Raw genomic sequence first — 19,807 nt, 5'->3', positions numbered from 1 at the left:
ATCTTTAGTTTGAATCACGCTAGTAAGAATATATCCCTTTGGGTGTTTTTTGTGAAAGGTTTTTCAGTATTTCTATCAGAAATTCATTCTGAGTGACTGAGAAATTTGATGATTTTAGTACAGAGGTGAACAAGAGTAGATGCCATAATATTTTTCATCATGACTCTCCTATAGCTGTCTGACCTGAACTTTTTCCTGTCTGGTAATTAGATGGAAATGCTGCAGGCAAAACAGGAGCAAGAAAAAAAGAGACTCCGTGAACAGATGGAAGCTGAAGCAGCGGTCCAACGACAACAAATGGAGAACATGGTAAAGGCGAGAATGATGGAAGTTGAAAAACACAGACGAAGTTTCATGCAGGAAAACCAGGTACTCAGCCAACGACTTACACAAATGCAAAAATCAAATGAAGGCATGGAGAAGACAGTGGAGAGCTTGAGACAACAGCTGCTACTCAATCAGAGCCGACAACGGCAAGTTCAAAAGCCGGGATTCTTTGATAGAGCACTGCAAATGGTACCAGTCTTAGGCGGGATCGCTAGCACCTTATCAAAGTGTAGCGTTATGTAAAGCCTCTAAAGTTATCCCTTAACATGAACACTAGTTAAATTGTTAAGTAGTTGCATTCTATCAGCTTCCAGTTAATTATAATTTGCAATGAGTTAACCACCTTAAAGTTATGTAACACGTTTCCTGCCAATGGATATGAAGTTGATTTTATACAGAAAGTGAAAATTGTGTGTTGTCCGTGATACCAACTAGGCTGCAAAACATCTTGAATGTGATCTAAAATATAATAATTTGAAAAAAGAAACCAATCGGGTCTTCTTATTATTTAATAGCTAGCGCAAAGAAAATCCCCTTTACGAGGAGTTAAGCCCGAAACCTAACAAACCATCGTAGGCTCTGTGTACGACAAATTTGGTTGAGATATCAAGTTTGTTTTAGTGTGCTCTAGCGGAAGAGAAGTGGGGAAGGAAGGGGCAAACGACGAAAAAGGAGACTGCTTGCAATGATTTCGGCCTTTTTCCACCTTTTGAGTTTTTCTCGTCGTCCGGTTTAACACTTGGTAGAATTAAATCACAGCAGCAAAAAGGAGAGGATGCTTAGATGCCAAGCTTTTAATGCCTGCTGATCGAGTGAAACAGCGTAGAATAACTCAAGGAACGACGGGCGGCTTGTGGAAATAAACAAGTGGTTATAGGAAAAAAAAAACAAACAAACAAACATGCAAACAAAAAATCAAAAACAATATTAAAAACGGTCGGTCGGTGGGACACGAAAGCCGTTATTGTTACACAAGTCAGGCCGACAGATTCTGCGATAAATTACCAAAAAAGAAAAAAAAAGCAAATCAAAACCATTAAATTTACCAGTTTTTCCTCTCATCCAGGGGCTGCCTATATCGAACTAAAGACTAAATACTAGTCTTTTTAATACAAAGTCTGCGCAAAAATATCATTCTGTGCGTGGTGCGTTCAGCTGTGGAAGAACTATTTAAATGACTGTGCCTTGGGGTCCAGACAACAAAGATAGAGGTCGTATACAGGGTCTTTTTCAACCACTCATGCCATCTGTACTTTCTATGACTACAAACAGACAAAGATATTTCATAAAAATCCTTTTAATAAATCAACAATAGTGAGGGAAAAAATAGTGACAACGTTGGGTAAAAATTGACGTACTATATCGCTATTTACAATGACAAGTGAGACGAACAAGCATTTAAGCTTGTAACACCAATTATCGACTTAAACTTTTCTGATCATGAAAGATTTTCCATACATCTCCAATTTCAAGCATCATCAATGTAAAGCATCAAAAAATAAGCCTACTTGAAAGCACAACGCTGCCTGTGAACTGATCCAAGCTCAAGGAATCATTCATCCGTTCCTTTTCTCAAAGTCGGCATTTTGGAAGGACAAAATGAGCTTGTCAGCTAATTAGAATCAATAGTATTAATTGAATTAATAAGTTTGAATTAATTGAGTTGAGTAATTTGAATTAATTAACTTGAAAAAATTGAGCTTGTCTTCTGCCAGGGTCTCAGTTGCTGGAAAAGATCGAATTATTGGAAGAGTGAAAATTGGGGTTTGGGAAGGAAAGGAAGCTCCTCTCACTATTCCCGAGACCTCCAATGTCTCACCTCACCCCTTTTTTGGCCGTCTCCATAAAAGGAGAGACTGGTACATAAAAATAGAGGGGCCTTTCTTTCTTCGCATCAAAAAGTCACTTTTGGGATCTATGCTAAACTATTTCACTCTGATATCCTAAGAAATTCGTTTAGCGTTCTGATCGGCAAAAAAACTGAGTAACAACTCGGTACTTTATTGCTGAAAAGAACTTGCATTTCCAGTTACAATATAAGACGTTTCACGCGGGACTAAAAATTAGGGAACTTCAGGAAACCACGACAACGGCAACGAGGATGTGGCAAAACAAAAGATCTAAATAATGAGCAGAACAGTCGCTCAGCGCGTGCGTTTTAAAACTCTGTTCATCTCTCAGCCGTCCACTGTAAAACAACAACGTGAAATCACGAAAATTTGCGTGATCTGTGATCAGAAGGGAAATACTGTCGGCAAATTATCTAAGTTTCCAATTTGAAATGGACGCCACTCCTATACTTTATGCTGACATAAAGATATAACGCCGTAAGAGACAGGAAACACGTCCAGCAATTTCCGAAATTCTAAATAAACAATAGTCTTTATTTGGCGCAAATATATGCACGATGGTTTTTGGTTTTTTTTTGCTGTTCGGACATTATCTGTTCCGAGATGCGAAAAGTTTCTGAGTGAAGCTCGAGGAAAAGTGAGAGCTTAGAGCAACAGATAATGTCAAAGGACAAATATACGAGAATATTTTTGCGCCAAATAGAGGCTATTGTGTTCATCTTTCTTCAATTATTTTTGCAACGCGCGGGGAAAGTGTTTACGAACAGTTCAACGTTCATTACGTAGGATGTTCACTTTTCAGTGTTCGCTGGTACAACTGTATGAACACAAAACATGTCCTTCCTTCTATAACTACCACAAAACGCTCTCTAATCTTGAATTAAATAGGAAACGAAGACTTCTGTTGTAGTGGACGTTAAGGTTTGAAAATCGGGGAATATCACTTGGAGTATATTCACGGATATTCTCTAGTTTTTGCTGGTTTATATTCGGTCACGTGACGCATTTAGACCAATCCCGCGCGCAAGCAAAAATATTTGATGGATTATATTCTGAAATATCAGTCTTCTTACTGCTCGCTACATCAGTTGACACAGATCGAGATCGTCACTATCTTCATCATCGCGATGCTCACTTTCGTCATCATCATCGTCGTCATCATCATCGCCGTCGTCGTCGTCGTCGTCGTCGTCGTCGTCGTCGTCGTCGTCGTCGTCGTCGTCGTCGTCGTCATCATCATCATCTGGCTCTTTTCTGAACCTTATTCCTTTTTTTTTCAGCTTAGCTTTTGTAAGAAGTCCGTGGATATCCCCTTCTTCTCCTATTTCACTTACCTATCACAGGTCAAAAAAAGGACACAACATCAACCACAGCACCAATTATGTGAAACTCTCAACTGGCATTTTTACAGCAGATAAATATCTAAAGGATCTTGATTCTCCCCACGTTTATCGGAATATTACGTTTCCTTCGCTATGGCAAAATACACCTGTTTCATTAATTTCTATGTAACACTCAACTTACATTTTAACACGCAAGATAAATATTTCACGCAATCAAAGATATTTGTCCTTATAGCGAGCAGTGAAAGAGGACATTCACTTTTGAATTCAAATAGTTACAAGTGACTAAAACCATTTTACAACAAGGAAAACGATCTCAGTTACAAATAACAAAAAACAATGCTCCCTGACGATTAAGATGAGGTGAAGGTTGACAAACAAACACATAAATTACAATAAATACTAACTTTTTTAGAGGGAGGAAAACTGTCTAATATCTTCGAAATTATTTTATTTTCCACACACAAAGTATTAGCTCAGCTATTGTCTGCCCGAGAGTAAATCAACGATTTAACTATTTTCCAACCCTACAGGACTACACGCAACGGGTTTTACTCCAGTTCACCTCTCCACCAACATAATTGTTGCACGATTGAAAGACAGACAACCCTAAATATTTCTTTTTGATGACCCGGAGTCCTCGATGTAATGTTTTCCTTGACTTTCCCAAAAGTAAAGAACTCTCCTCTCAATGTAACCATACTTTTCTGACAAAACCGTTTGAATCATTCACGAGACACTTAAAAAAGAATCCAACTGATAAATAATAAGGAAACCATTTAAGAGCGAATAAATTATAGCACAGTGCCGAGTTTGACTAGTAGCCACGTGTCACGGGTTGCGCCTATGAAGTTTGAGCTTTTAAATGATTTCTTTTGATTTTTCGTTTGTTTTCTAGCAGGGCGCTTACGCCTGACGCACAGTAATGCTTCATTCTTCAAGCGCTAATTTCACAGGTTCCATAACACAACGTCTTTCCTAGATCTTTCAGCTGAATGAGATGTTAATGGAAACTTCGCCTCCAAAAGGCTTCTTCTCACGACTAGTGCAAGCGCTTTATTTTGTTTAGGACGTGGTAATATTGGTCTTATTTTGGATACAGAATGGGAACATCGAGCCGAAGCGCTTATCAGAGGTGACCCATGTGAAACACTTTCTTGATTTTTTTTCCTCCTTTCCCCACCCCCCCTCCCCCTCCAAAAAAAAAAAATATATATCTATATATATATATATATATATATATATATATATATATATATATATATATATTATCCATTGAATTTTGTGCCCGCCTGTCTTCTTTTCCAATTCATTCTCGCTATTATCTCTTTTTGCCTTATTACCAATCCCGGAGTACTTTGCTCTTTATTCTATGTTATATTTTCGTTTAACACACCAAAAAGGTTTTAGAGTGTAAGGTTTGAAATGGTCATTTTAACAAATTCGCTATTTACAATGTTTTTCTTTAATTTTTCTTAAAAGAAAAAAAAAATAGGCTTCTATGACAAAGGCGACCGAGGGCTTTACGAGCATCTGACGGAGTTACTCAACATGAGCAGTGCAACTAAAGACAAAAAGAATCCAACTGATAAATAAGAAGAATGAAACCATTTAAGTGCAAGTAAATTATAGCACCGTGTCAGTTTCTTTTTGGATGTTAATATTTTAACCTACAAATTTTGGTGAATTATTTCCTATCATCGGTACAAACCTTTAAAACGTAAATTTATGACAATAGAATCAACATGATTTTCGCTTTTCAAAACACACATTTGGATTTAACACAAGAAAAAACCTTTTTTGTTTGGTTCTTTCTATTTTGTTGGGTTAACGCTTCCTGTTAATAAAAGCGAATAGATGCTGGTACAGATTGTAGGGATCAACGTCATGTATGGTTTCACAGTAATTTCAGGTCTCATAATCAAACCCAAATAAAAGCATCCCATAATAACAACACAAGCCTAAAAAATTCAAAAATTAACATTGCGCAAAGAAGTTTGGTCCGAAAAAAATTCTCACAATTCATCTTTTTTTCTCTCTCTTATGTGAAGCATAGCTACAGAAGATTTCTCTAACAAGATTTCGCTAAAACTCAAAGGCCAATCGAATGAACTCGAATGAATCAAACTCCCAAAGTTTTCAATTAGGTTTCAGTAATCAAGCATCCACTACACTGGAAACTACTGTCTGTAAATAATATCAAAGTTTTGAAAGCTAAATTTGTTTCTGTCTTAATTTAATCTTAGACAAATATTTCTGGAAACCATAGTCAAAGAAGCATTACATGAACCATTAAAGTACTTAACATGGGCTGTTTACGGTCTCCGCCATCCCCAACAATTGCTCCTGATGTCACAAAATAGAAATAGCAAATTTCGAAAACAGTGACTGTTCCTGATGTCTACATTCTTTCCCATGCAGACTACTCTGATAAATTTTATCAAAAGCAACTTGCTGGAAACAATATCTAATGCTATTCTGAGGAACGTCTAACTAAAGATTAGATACAACTGAGTGAAACAACAAAAAGACTCTTACATGGTAATCAGTAAACAAATTGATGCCTCTCCCATGTACTGCTGTACACAACTCTTCAATCTCTGTCTTTGTCATCTGAACACTACACAGGAGAAGGGTCTTCAGCTGAGGAACTCTACTGAGATGCTGGGCCAGGTCCCTGACTCCTCTGCCAAGTGGATTCCACTTTAGAGAAAGATATCTCAGCTCTGGTACATCCTTTAGTGCACGAGCCAGTGCTGATGCTTCATCTTTACCCATATTTGTATCCGACAGGTCCAGCTTAGTCAGATTGGGTACACTGTTCAGGTTCTTGGCCAGTTGAATGATCCCGTGACCCAGTGCATTTTTTGACGTATCCAGGTCTTCTAACTTGTTTAAGTACTGTAATGAGGCAGCCAGTGCAGCACATTCCTTTTCTCCCATTTGTACATAAGATAACTCTAACTTAGTCAACTGTGGCACGTGATGAAGATTTTCAGCCAAATGACTCACACCGCTGTGTAAGGGGTTACTTGACAAGCAGAGCTCATGCAAGTTTGGAGAGTGGTGCAGTGACTCAGCAATAAAAGCAGCACACTTTGCTGTTAGATTGATATAGCGAAGATTTAAACTGTGGAGATTGTCAGAAAAATTAATTCTGTAAATCACGTTCTCAATCGAATCACTTTCCAAGCCATCTATCACGCTCCCCCTTATAGCAATATCTCGAGGAGCTGTTAATAAGGGAAACAAGTTCTTCAACAGAACAAAATCCTCAACTGTTGGCATAAAAAAATCAACCTCTCTCACCAGTAACAAACAATGTTGTTGTGCCTGGTCAGATCTGTTCTCAGTCAGAGACAGTGCAACGTTGTTGTCCTCATTCTCTCCCAGATTATCTACAGGTGGCTGAGAAGAACAAACCGGCGCTGATATCAGTTCAGGAAGACGTTTAGAGCCAAAAACAGCATCTGTTATGCGATGTAGATAGATAAAGTTTTTTTTTTCGCTTTTTTTGAGGAAAAGGTTCGCATCGCGTAAATCGGCGTATTTTTTAAAATCCTTAACTTCTCCAGAGCACGCTAAAACGACCGCGTTCAAGTCAGACAATATGGATAGAATATTATCATATTTAGTTATATATTGAAAAAATAAATAGTTTGGAAAACTGGCGGTGCCTTTGAAGAAGTTTTTCTCAGCAGCAGTAGACGAGTGTTCCTCATCAAGTATTACAACATGGTTAACACATGAGAGAAATGCAGAATACACAGCTAGTCTGTCTGAGGCTGGACACCGAAACAAATAATCGACACAGAATAGAATAAACTCCTTTTGTGTATGAGACAAATCTTCGACAGAAGGCGTCCTAGTAAAATTGTAATTTGTGAGACCTTCTTTCTCTCCGACATAACGTAGATGACCAAAAAAAATGCCAGCAGCTTCTGATGACAACTCACAAACGAATTTTAGAACTTCAGCCATCTTCCTTGATTTTTCAAACGTATCCATTCCTGACAAGCAGGTGACGGTTTCGTTCTTCTTAACCTTCGCTTCTTGAACGATGAACCAAGCGGCAAGAAACTCCTGAACGGACTTGTGAAGAAAAGACACGATCTTCTCACGGTTCAAAGCAGAAAGTTTGGAAACTTGGAAAAAACCGACATGAATAAGCTTCTCGAAGAGATCACCAGGCGGAAATTTACTGAAGTTAAAATGAAGGCAGTCCTCCAAAAGAGCATCGAATGCAAGTTTTCCTATTTTGGAAAGTTCCTCTTGATATTCATCTATGCTTTTATCTGTTGCGACGTTGTCTGAGTCTTTAATAGCCATATGATCCAAGAGAGTCTGAATAAATTCTACGTAAATTTCGCCACGAGACGTTGGTAATTGAGGTTTTTTCTTTTTCCACAGAAGACACAACATCAACAATAATAGTGGAATCTCTGCCATCTCCTCGAGGTCATGCTTTCTTAGGTATTCAAGTAGCCCTTCAACATCTTCCTCATCAGGAAGAATCTTTCTTGCAAACTGTTCCTTCTGTTCCAAGCTATCGAACCCGTTAAGTTCAAACTGAGCGTGACTTGGCACTCTAAGCTCATCCTCTTTCACTGGCCGCGTTGTGATCATTACACAACAGTCTGTCAGTTGACTGCCTCTCCAAATCTGGTGAATTAGGGATGATTTTCCACCGCTGTACTCATCATATCCATCCAAAATGAGCAGCACTTTCTCTTGGTTCTGACGGACATATTCACACAAGTTATTGATTGCCATCGGGTCATCAGCAGACAACAGTTCCGCTGTTTTTAACATGGTACAGAGGTCCGAAATACCACAAACGTCTCGTAACCTGATTGACAGTAAAAGATTGAACTTTTCGAGGATCTTCGTTCTGCCATTTGCCCAATCCACAGCTACTTTTTGAGTGAAAGTAGACTTTCCTATTCCAGGTCTTCCATACACCAGAATTCGTCTACGGATGGGATGATCTTCGTCACCCTCAAATACTTCACTGCTGTCTCCCAGCTTTTTTTTCGTTGTCCCGTAAGGTTTCCTGTGGTCTTGTAAAAACGTTACTTGTATGTAAATGCTATTAATGTGTACCGTGTTGTCTGGGTCCCATGGTGTTATTTTCACTTGACACATGGTGTTGTAAAACGCCCTCAACTGATTCCGGCACCATTCCCAAAATTCTGTTACAGACGAGTCTGTAGACAAAAAACAAGTAGCTTGGTAAAAATTCTCTTTCTCCCACGTCGAAAAGAAAATCACTCGAGAAGGGTTTTTGAACAATAAGGAGAATAATTCTTTCCATCAGTAATTTGTAACTTTGACAACGTCACTCTATAATTCCGAAGGTAAATATTCACATTTTCACTATCTGATCACTACGGTGATTTTTTTTTTTTTTTTTTTTTGGGGGGGGGGGAGGTTGGGGGGTTTGATTTGCCCCTAATTCACGAGTACAGTGTTCGATCCTCCCGTGAAGGAGAGAAGCGTGGGCTCATTTCACGAACATGATTTGTTCTGTGACAAGTGAAATTATTATTAAGACAAACATTAGGGAAAACCTCAAATATTGTAGTAACTATGAGTTTCTAAAGCTTAAATTCGAACATTAGCCCCTCGTTGGACCGATTGGGTTGTGTGTGGTTTATAAAATGGGGGTTGGGCTAAAAGGAGGGGAGGGCTAAGGCGGGAGATTCTAGGTGTTGTTGTCATTGTTAAACGCCGTTAATCTTGCTTCCACAATTTCGAGATGACGCCCGACTGTCTTCCATTTTTCGAGTTTCTGCGAAAGTCTCTCTAAATCTTCGTCGCTGGGAACTCCTTGCTTGACAACAAACATTAAGATATCACAGCAAAGCATCAAGATGAGAGGATAGCGTGTAGTACATATTGCATCTATTCATGCCATTTTGCTGGATCCACGCATTTTTATTTTACAAAGGCGGGGGAAGGATGATGGGGTTGGAGGGTGGGGGTTAACAGGCACGCCCATAGACATGTTCTCATTTTACCTCTTTTCTTTGGAGTCAAGGCGCCACTCGGAGACGACTCTTCATAACGGCCTTTCACCTTTGGCAGAGGCAAATGTCTAGTAGAACCATCTGCATGGTAACAAATGTAAAAAGATAATTAGACCAGAACATAATATTTGAGCCAACAGATTTATTGTGACAATGGAGCTTTTTCCTTTCCTAATAAAACGTCTCCTAATGAATTTTTTTCAAGCCCAATTCATGCAACTTCATTATGCAACCCTACTTTCCAACATTTAACACAACAATATACACGCCCACATACGCGACCAGAAGATTTCTTGTTCTTTTTTTTTCTTTTTTTTCCAGCCAGTAAGAAAAATTGTCATCGCCACTTAAACGAATTTGGTGACCTACCATTTATATCTCTATTTTGCGATCGAGCGAAAAGCTCTTAAAAACTCTTTTCCATACAATAAGCAGCTTGCGTAAAGCTACTCTAAATCTTCGTCACTAGGAACTCCTTGCTGGACAACAAAAATAAAGACATCACAGCAAAGCATCAAGATGAGAGGATAGCGAGTAGTACGTATTGCATCTATTCATGTCATTTTGCTGAATCCACGTATATTTATTTTATCAAGGCAAGGGGAAGAAAGATCGGGTTGGGGGGTGGGGGTCACTGGGCACGCCCATAGATATGTCCTCATTTTACCTGCAAAAGGAGTTTTTCCTTTCTTTGGAGTTAAGGCGTCCTTCGGAGACGACTCTTCCTTACGGCGTTTCACCTCTGGCCGAGGCAACTGTTTAGTAGAACCCCCTGCTTGATAACAAATGTAAAAAGAAAAAAAAATTAGACCAGATTTTTCGAGCCAACAGATTCATTGTAGCAATGGGGCTATTTCCTTTCCTCGTGAAACGTCTCCTGAGGAATTTGGTTTCGAGGCCACTTCGTGCCATTGCATTATGCATCCTACCGTGCATCATTTTACACGAAATTTACACGCCCATATACGCGACCAGAAGATTTCTTGTTCTCTTTTTTCTGCCAGGAAGAAAAAATGTCCTCGCCACGTCAAACGGATTTGGTGACCTACCATTTATATCTCTAGTTTGCGAAAGGCTATAAAAAAAGCTCCATACAATAAGCAGCTTGGGTAAGGCCACTCTAAATCTTCGTCGCTAGGTTCGATTTTCACCTAATTCTCAAGTGCAGTCTCCGATCCGTGAAGGAGAGAAGTGCGGGCTCATTTCATCAACAGCAGCTGGTAATCGAGGCTATCGTTTGTTCCGCTACACAAAAATCTTAAAAATATATTGATTTGTTCTGTGACAAGTGCAATTATTATTAAGGAAAATCTCAAATCTTGTTGTAACTATGTAACACTTAAAATCCTCCAGTCCGAAAGTCTAAATCAGAATGCAGATTCTGAAGAAGTTAAAAACTGAAGTCCTCAGTGACTAATAGCTTCAAGCTTTGAGCGCTTTATGCCCTGGTCCAGTAACCCGCTTGATGACTTCCTTTTTCCACCTTACAAACATAAGGAAAGTAATTTAAAACGAGAGACAGCCAGGCGGGCATTTAATCAGGTTCATTACTAATTAAATAATGGCAGGTAATTATTTGCATGTCAAAGAAATCTAGCCGCAAAAATGTATTTCTGTAAGACTAAGAAAACCGTGAACACAAGAGATTTCTATGGAATATATGCCATAAAGTTTCAAGAAAAATAGCTAATCAATAGAAGAGAGAAAGCTAAACCGCAAACAGCAACGCTAATTAGTTAAGTCTAAAGGAAGATGTCATGAGTCAATATGCAGCATCGAGCCCCAGACCCTCGGATTCTGCGCTCTGAAGCTCTCCTACTAAGCAAGAGAGAACTCTGTGGTGAGTTTCACAGCAATAAGAATAAAAGAAACAGTTTCTCACTGCATCTGTTCATTCAAATACATACCTGCTGTTTTGGTAGACGAAACATGTTGCTGTTGGGAAGACTGGGCACTAGAGCAGCATGGCTCTACCGGAACTTCTTTACTCAGTGCTGAATGTTGTCTGTCAGTTGAAATATCTTCAAGAACACAAAACCAAACAGACAGCAGTTAGACAGCCTTATGAGGTTTGAAACAGACATGCGGCTTTATGTAGTTCAAACCAACATAATTCGAATACTGCGTCCTAACCTTGCTTGCAAAGGTTAGGACATAACTCAAACGAATGTGGGTGTAAGATTTCTAAAAATGTAAATCTACGTGAGGAATTTAAGATGTTTGTGATCCTTCCTTCCTCTGCATAAAAATTCAGCATTTAACCGCAGTTCTTAGGAGAGGCACCATGCAATAATTGGGTTGAAAAAGATTGGCACCTATAAGTCTCAATAGACATACTGGGAATTTGTAGACAACGATGATGGCTCAAGTAATTTCCTATCTGCAAGAGTTAACAGTTACTGTTGTTCGGTTAGCAATGATAATTTGGTTTTATTAACTAAGTTGATAATGCAAATGGCCACCGTAAAGAGTTTCTACAGCTGATGTTTCGAGCATTATCCCTTCTTTGGACCGATTGGAGGAAGCTGGGTTGCCTGTGGTCTATAAAATAAGGGTTGTGCTGGTAGGGGAGGGGTTGGGCTAAAGCAGGAGTTTCTGGGTGTATTTTATAGTGGGGTGAGGTTGGAAGTCTTCTTCCCAAAACGTTTGAAAGCATCCCACCATCCATCTTTGTAGAAAGAAAATTAGAGCTCCTGTATGTTAAGTTCAGGTCAACATCATTATCTTTTATTTCTCACATTTTGTTAGCCCAGTGCAACACACAAAAGCAGATCCTGTGAAATTGCTGATAAACATGTAACAATTCTGAGTGAAGAGCTGTTCTGATTGGTCAGTGCATGATCATAGGTCATTAATCATGGTTTTAATTCAGTTTTGGTAATTCAGTTCCAACACATTTAGTGACTGTGAGCACAGCTAGTGACTGTTAGCAAATATACTGTAGGCCTAAAAAAGACCAAAGTTGATCTGTTTACCTTTGTAATGTGGCCAATCTTCAAAAATACTGCATTCCTTTAGAATGCTGGCAACAAGAGAAGCTGCTGTTACACTTGCAAATGTTTGCCAGGTTTCTTTTGCTTCAGTTCCATCTGCATATCCTGAAATACCCTTGATGACAACCCACCCCATTTTCAGTTCATGTGCTGCACTGAAAACTCCTGAAACATACAATAACAAGCTATTATGAATAAAACAACAATTTTTTAGTATTCTCCAACATCTCCTGATTTCAACCTCTCCCATTGTTACCATTGTCATCAAAGATTTGTAAGGAACTAGAGATATATTTTGGAAAGTCACCTAAAATATACTAGGTGCCGAGCTAGTCCCTGTAGAATGAGCCTCTCCCAGGTCCCATACCATTCAGCCACTGAGACTTTACTCTTATTCACTCAACATGTGTATGAAATACTGGTCAGTTCATCTGTAGCCATCTGTACTCCTGGATATAGAGACACACTGGGAGAGTAAAGTGTCCCAGCCAAGACTAGAACACAATCACATTAGCCCTGGGCTTGAACCCAGACCTCTTGATCTAAAGTCCAGTATGTTCACTCACAAGCCAGTGCATCTCTCAACACTTGCAGAAAAGTTTGCCAACACGATATGAGTATCAACTCTCTCTCCCAGGATACAAATATATCCAAATATCTCTTTGAGCAGATTTTAGTAACAGTAACTTCAAAGGAAAAAGAGATCTTACCCTCTCCTTCTGTTTCAATTGCAATTGCTTCAGGAAATGACTTCACTAGTTCATCTCGTCGCCATCCAGCTTGCACGACCTCAGTACCACTCAAAACCTCGCCACAGAGGACTTCAACTTTCCTCTCTTTAGGATTTTCTAGGGGTGGATTCCAACCATGACTTGCACATTCAATGAGTTCAGTAATGTCTCTGCTTACAGGAGTTGTGAACCCACAAAAGTTCTTTCCATCCTTTGTAACCTTCTGATAGGAATAGGTTGTGAGCTTTTCTGACAGAACCACATCCCCAAGCTTTGTTGATTCCTGATTCATACCACTACAGTGGCCCACAGAAAAGACAGCTTTTGGCCTCAGCTGAGTGACAGCATTTTTTACAACAGTTAAAGCACCACCAGGAACTTTAAATCTCTCTGAGCATTTCATCAGAGCAACTTTCAGTTTAACATCTTGATCTTCGCCAAAGCTGCCAAAGTACACATGACCAAGGCCTTTGCAATAGCTTCTTAATGGATCATTAATGTAATAGTAGCAGCTCAAGAACTCACAGTCCTTCACTGTTAACAACAGAATGTCAATTGGGAGTTGAACATCCTTCCAACGTATAAAATTCTGGGTTAGTTCACTTATCTCTGGAAGACTAACATTGATCTTTGGTGGGTCACCATAAATGTTCTTTGAACTGCTCTCATCAGTTCTCGCAGTTTCTGACATTGCCAATCCGCTTCTGAAAATAAAAGCAATACAGAAACATATAAAAACTAGAGTTTAATTTAATTCACCATATTTAAGCCTGGACATAATAACTAGCCTCCAGTCCAATGCCAAGACTGTGGAAATCCCTCAAAACCATGTACATCAATTTTTTGCTGATGGAAAAAATGTAACAAGTACATACATACTCTTTATTTAAAAAAATATAGGGTTTACAAAACTTCATGTCCTGCAAATAGCTACAATGCTAATCTAGGCAGGACAAGACTTTAACTAAAGGCGTTATTAAATTACATAAGAAAAAAGAGAAGAAGAAATACAAAAACATACAGAAAGAAACACCTTACATATAAATTCAAGTATAAGGGATTTTGTTATTTGAAAAAGACTAAAATTACAACTAGAGGTATATACAATATATCAGGTTAACTTCACAAAATATTCTATTAAAAAATTAACATTCAAATAATTATCTTCATTACCTAGAACATTAAGGAGTGGTGATTTAATTTTTTTACGAAAATTAGAAACGTTGAGAGTCTTAACAGAAAGTGGAATAGAATTCCAAATAGACACACCGATTCTAGTAAAAGATTTTTTCATTTTTTAAGTTCTAGAGAATTTGACAGAGAAGCATTCTTTTGCAGATAATCGCGTATTATAATGATGTTCTGTATTGATTTTCGCAAACTTATCGAGAAGACTTTTAGGAGCTGTCTTAGCATGAACGTCATACATTAAATAGCTTAACTGTTGAAAGAACAAAGACTGCAAAGGAAGGCAGTTTGATTACATGGTCTCTGGGTTTAGAAAAATAAATCAAACGCAGAGCACGTTTTTGCAGAACAAGTATCTTATTGAGGTAGGTCTGTGGACAGTTGCCCCATGTACAGATACCATAATTTAAATAAGGAGAAATAAGTGCATGATATAAATTCAAAAGAAGACGCCGTGGAATGTAATGCCTCATTTTAGCAATTATTCCAACCGATCTACTAATTTTGTGACAGATAAAGTCAATATGATGCTTCCATGATAGTTCAGAATCAATCATTATACCCAAATATTTAACAAAGTCCTTCATCTCTAGAGTTACTCTAGTATTTAAAGTTGGATTAAAAATCTTAATTTGAGGAATGAAAGGCATTCTTTTTTGGTGGGGATGAAAAATGACATAATTAGACTTTTTGACGTTGAGCGTTAGTTTGTTAGCATTAAGCCATTCGCTTACTTCCTCAAGTTCATTATTGACAGTTAGTTCAAGAGTACGTAAGTTGTCATTTGCATAAGTTAGACTTGTATCGTCTGCGAAAAGATAAAAAGTAAATTCCTTGGAAGATTTATGGATGTCATTAATATAATTATAACAAAAATAACTAGGGTCCAAGTACAGAGCCTTGAGGTACTCCACATACGATCGTTTCAGTTTCAGATATGCATTTGTCTATTTCAATAGACTGTCGGCGATCTGAAAGATATGATCTAAACCAAGAATTTATAACTCCTCTTATTCCATAGTGTTCAAGTTTTGTCAAAAGAATCTCATGGTTAACAGTATCAAATGCTTTCTTAAGATCTATAAAAATTCCACATGAGTACTTTCTATTGTCCATATAAGAATGTATGGTGTTCACAATATCAAGAATCGCGTGCTGGGTACTATGTTTATTGCGACAGCCATATTGTAAATCATAACGAATATCATTCTTATCTATAAACTTTATCAGTCTACGATATAAAATTTTCTCAAATAAACGATTATAAATTGATAACAAAGAAATTGGCCGATAGTTTTCAGGTAACGTCTCGTCTTCACCCTTATAAACTGGAATTACTTTTGCATATTTAAGTTTTGCAGGGTAAACCCCAGTTAGTACAGAGTGGTTAAAAATTTTGGTTAATGGTATGGATATGACTGATTTGGCAAGTTTTAACAGTTTAACAGGGGTAGAATAGGGCCCCAGGGCTTTATTGTATGGCAACAAGCTAATTTCTGTTTCAATTTCTTGCGGTATAATTGGATCAAAATAAAAACTGTTCTGCAAAGGTAGATCAAGATAATCAGAAAAAGTAGTATTAACTTCAGGAATATTGGTTGCAAGTTGATGCCCTGTTGACGAGAAGTATTTGTGTTGCAAGTGTTGCAAAAAGGATTATTTGTAACAATCTGCACAGCCTTTGTTACTAATGGAGGAGATAAGATGACAAGGGAAAATTTTAACTAGGATCTGTGTCAAAGAATCTGCCAAGACTTTCAATCAAGTTGAAGAATCAGATGATGAGCTATATACTGTATATCCCATATATTCAGGAGCAGACAGTGATCATACCAAATACCAGATGGAGCCTCAGCTAAGGAAAGGTGAGAGCTGTGAGTGGACAGTAAAACTGTGCAAACAGATTGTAGCTCAGAGGCCAACTGACTAATTATGAAAGATTAAAAAAAGCACTAAAAACAGATCAAGCCTGGAAAACATTCGAGCTATCTTGAAACCCACCAGTAAACTTTTCTCCGTGCATGTATGTGCAAGGTTTAGTGTGAAATTGACATTGCTTAATGGGCTTGAAATTTCGAAAAATCAGCTATAAATTGCTAGGAAATAGAAGAATGAAGTTCTATTTACCTGTAGTAAGGCTACTTCTAGCTTTTCTTATATCTTGGTAATACAAAAGAGGGCTACAACAGCTACCTCAATCAAGGCAGCAGGAGATTAAAATGGTTTACTTGAGCATAAGAGCATTTTCTATTCATAAGTTTATTTCTATTTCAATTATACATACAAGATAAACACTCACTTTTCAAGTTGCTTCTCCTGTGAGATGGTAGCAGTAGTTGAATTAAACTCTCAGGTACTTGCTGTTGTTGGATTGAATCAATAATACCATCCACCAGATAAACCACTGACCCAGTAGATTGTGTGGTGGATTGCATTCACAACAAGCTTCTGAGCAGTGATTAATCTGGTGGACAGCAAAAAATTCAACTAGCTGTTGGTAAAATAACTGTTCTGTGCCAAAATCACTGTAAGTTGTGGCTGTTCACTCAGTCAAGTATCAGAACACCTGCAGCTGTTGGAATGGAACTTAACCAGAATTCAGAATATTCTGGAACTCAGCTGCAACGAAGTCAAACACATATGGATCAATTATTATTATTTATATGATAAGCTGAATTATACATGTACTTTGATTGGTTCTTATATCAAAATGTGGTAAGCACATCCATGGCACACTCTACTGTGCCTCATGCACCACTTTTTTGTTCTTTACACATTTTGATGTCAACTATGATCTATTACTGAACAGTCATATGGCAACACAAAATATATTTATCAAATGGAATAACCATTCACTTTACATTTTTTTTTTCTTTTTTTGTTTTTTGCTCCTGAACACATGGATGTGCAATGAAAACAGGCTCTCATCTCTGAGTCAGTTGAGAAAAACAATCATCAAAAACAATTGTCATTATAGCACCAATGAAATGGTGAAGTAGATGACTTGCGTCAGCTGTTTATAAAGTTCATATTAATTTATTTTTGAATATTGATGTTTAAACAATGTACTTTCTTGCAACATGGTGATTCTCAGAGAGTCTTATTTACAAAAGTTAAAAGCAAATACACATACTTTAAAAATGTATACAAAGACAAAATATCACAAACAAAATCCCAAAGGAAAACATGCATAAATATAGCTCATAGAAGCAAGGTGCAAAATTGCAATCTGAGCTGGCTGTCAATGCTACTGAAAATTGACTGTTTGCAACTAAAATGTTTATGTTAGCCATGCTAGCAGGTATCTATTTAAGGTTTTCTCAGTTTTCTTCATGCAAACCAACACTCAGCAATGTAGAAATGAATCCATAATTGATTATATCAACTTCCAACACTCATTTTCAGCAAATTGTCGAGGTCCTTGAAACTTTTTTGTATTGCAATTAAAGAGAGCATTTTTATGGAATCATTCAGACTTAGCAACCAAATCATTGCTTCAACTGGTGGCTGAATCCAATTATTTATGACACTTGGTGCCCAGGTTAAAAAAAAGTTATTTCTAGACCCTGAGCTAACAATGAAATAAAAACCAAGGCAAGAGAGCATTTCAAAGTAGCTCAGATTAGTGACAGGAAGCTTGTAGCCATTGAAAATACCCTGACAACTTTCAAGTCCCCAAGTTAAAAATTAAAATCATAAAAGCACTAGATTAAAATAAAATAAACAGCATACAGAGGTAACAGACTAATAGGAGTGAAGAAGTTACAAATTATGCTCTTATGCATTATTTTGATGTAGAATGAACAAGAACTTTTAACAAAAATTGGGCAAAGCAAAGCTGTTTGAAGTGAAGCCATTGAGAGTTAATTACAACTACAGGAATGATCTCAACATTATGGGATTCAAACTTAGTATATAATCTAAAGTGTAATAGCAGTGATATTTGAAAAAGCAATTGCAGCAGCAAAAAGTAACGATTGAGATATAGAGCTATTTTCAAAATGGCAAATTCAATATATCAAAATTAACCTCAAGATAGAGATGATTCGCTTTAAGTGAATACTAAAGTAACAGTTAAGAATTCATAAACTGTTAGGAAAGGAAGCTGGGCAAAGTCATGATCATGAATGATTGTCGCATTAAAACAGCTCTAAGGAACTCACATCAGCAAAATGATATTCCAGAATTAATATGATTTACAGTGTACAATGTTTGAATCAGGTTTAAGTAACGTTTCACATCGGGTGTCTTAGCTTTAACATTCCGGTTGACTTGTATAAAAACTATTTTTCCTCGCCGAGATGCTTTTAAATGTGGTAAACTTAGCTTTAATTTGTAAATGGATGTCGATTAAACGATACCCATTACGTTTAAATTGAAGCACTCTATGCAAGCAGTTACCGATGAATTCGAAGTTCGTCGATTTTAAAAGAACAGTTTCAATTAATTGAAATAAATCAAACGAACAACCAAACAACAATGAGATACTGGAAATACAAATAATTCATACGAATTCAGCTCGCTCCATATAAATAAACAGGAACATGATGACATAGGCAACTTTCACGATGAAGCATTAGAGGTTGTTGATCTTAAATGCACATAAACAACTATTGTAAATATCAATCTCCAAAAATTACTTGAGCAGCTCAATAATACATTTTCTCAAGCGTACATGAGTTAGAAATCTTGACATCCAGTAAAACCATGTCAGAAATGCACTCTCGCCTGAATTGGCAGACCACAACCTTACCTCTATTTCTTCTTTACCCGACGATTGCACATGCTCGTGTTCAATGAAACTGAGCTACATCTGTTGTACAACTTCGACTTCGTTCAATGAAACTGACATAACGAACTGCTTTAGAATTTCAGAGCCTGGCTGAAAGGGGGAAACACAAGGATTCTTTAGTTGAAACGTGAACCAGTTGATTATTGATTTCGAGAGGACTGTGAAGCCGCGTCTCTGCATTCCACTCAAGCTTGCCAGTCACGTGGAAAGGTAATCTTTAGCGCAAGCCGGAAATGCTGAATGTTTTAAAAATGTGTTTCATTGTAATTGATCGCTCCTTGTAGTAGTAATAGCTCGGCTCAACATTCTATAGATGGCCTTTATGCCACAAAAAGAAAGAGAAATGTTTAATGAAATACTGAAGTAAAACCATTCCGTGACTCCTTGAGGACATGTTGAATGTTGCGTGACAAGTGGTAGTACTGAGTCACGGAATTTGTGTCTAGATTGACTCAACTTTACTGACATAATTATTTTAGAAGCTCTCCAGTTAGGAAACGAGTGCATTCCTGTAAAATCATTTCTGTTTGCTTTTCATCAAGATCTACCCATTG

General features: G+C 37.6%; 1 protein-coding gene across 2 annotated transcripts; it reads right to left on the bottom strand.

Annotated features, from left to right (window-relative positions):
• Nucleotides 1–1,606: 1,606 nt before the first annotated feature.
• On the bottom strand, nt 1,607–19,571 carry LOC149049033 (NLR family CARD domain-containing protein 4-like). Of its 2 annotated transcripts, XM_089201423.1 has the most exons (9): nt 19,215–19,571; nt 16,761–17,080; nt 13,253–13,977; nt 12,525–12,707; nt 11,457–11,570; nt 10,217–10,321; nt 9,541–9,630; nt 6,059–8,727; nt 1,607–3,511 (listed from the first exon to the last, which is right to left on the bottom strand). In XM_089201423.1, exons 3-9 carry the CDS (start codon nt 13,962–13,964, stop codon nt 3,257–3,259), a joined length of 4,128 nt encoding a protein of 1,375 aa, XP_089057549.1. In that variant the 5' UTR covers nt 13,965–13,977; nt 16,761–17,080; nt 19,215–19,571; the 3' UTR covers nt 1,607–3,256. The 2 variants fall into 2 exon arrangements, with proteins under 2 accessions (XP_089057549.1, XP_089057548.1); XM_089201422.1 differs by lacking the exon at nt 1,607–3,511 and having other exon boundaries at nt 5,918–8,727; nt 10,217–10,324.
• Nucleotides 19,572–19,807: the final 236 nt, after the last annotated feature.

The sequence above is a fragment of the Pocillopora damicornis genome, chromosome 3 (genome assembly GCF_964200805.1).
Source record: "Pocillopora damicornis chromosome 3, jaPocDami1.2, whole genome shotgun sequence".
NCBI lineage: Eukaryota > Metazoa > Cnidaria > Anthozoa > Scleractinia > Pocilloporidae > Pocillopora > Pocillopora damicornis.
Note: the sequence above shows the minus strand (reverse complement) of the source record. Positions and strands in the feature narration are given on the sequence as shown.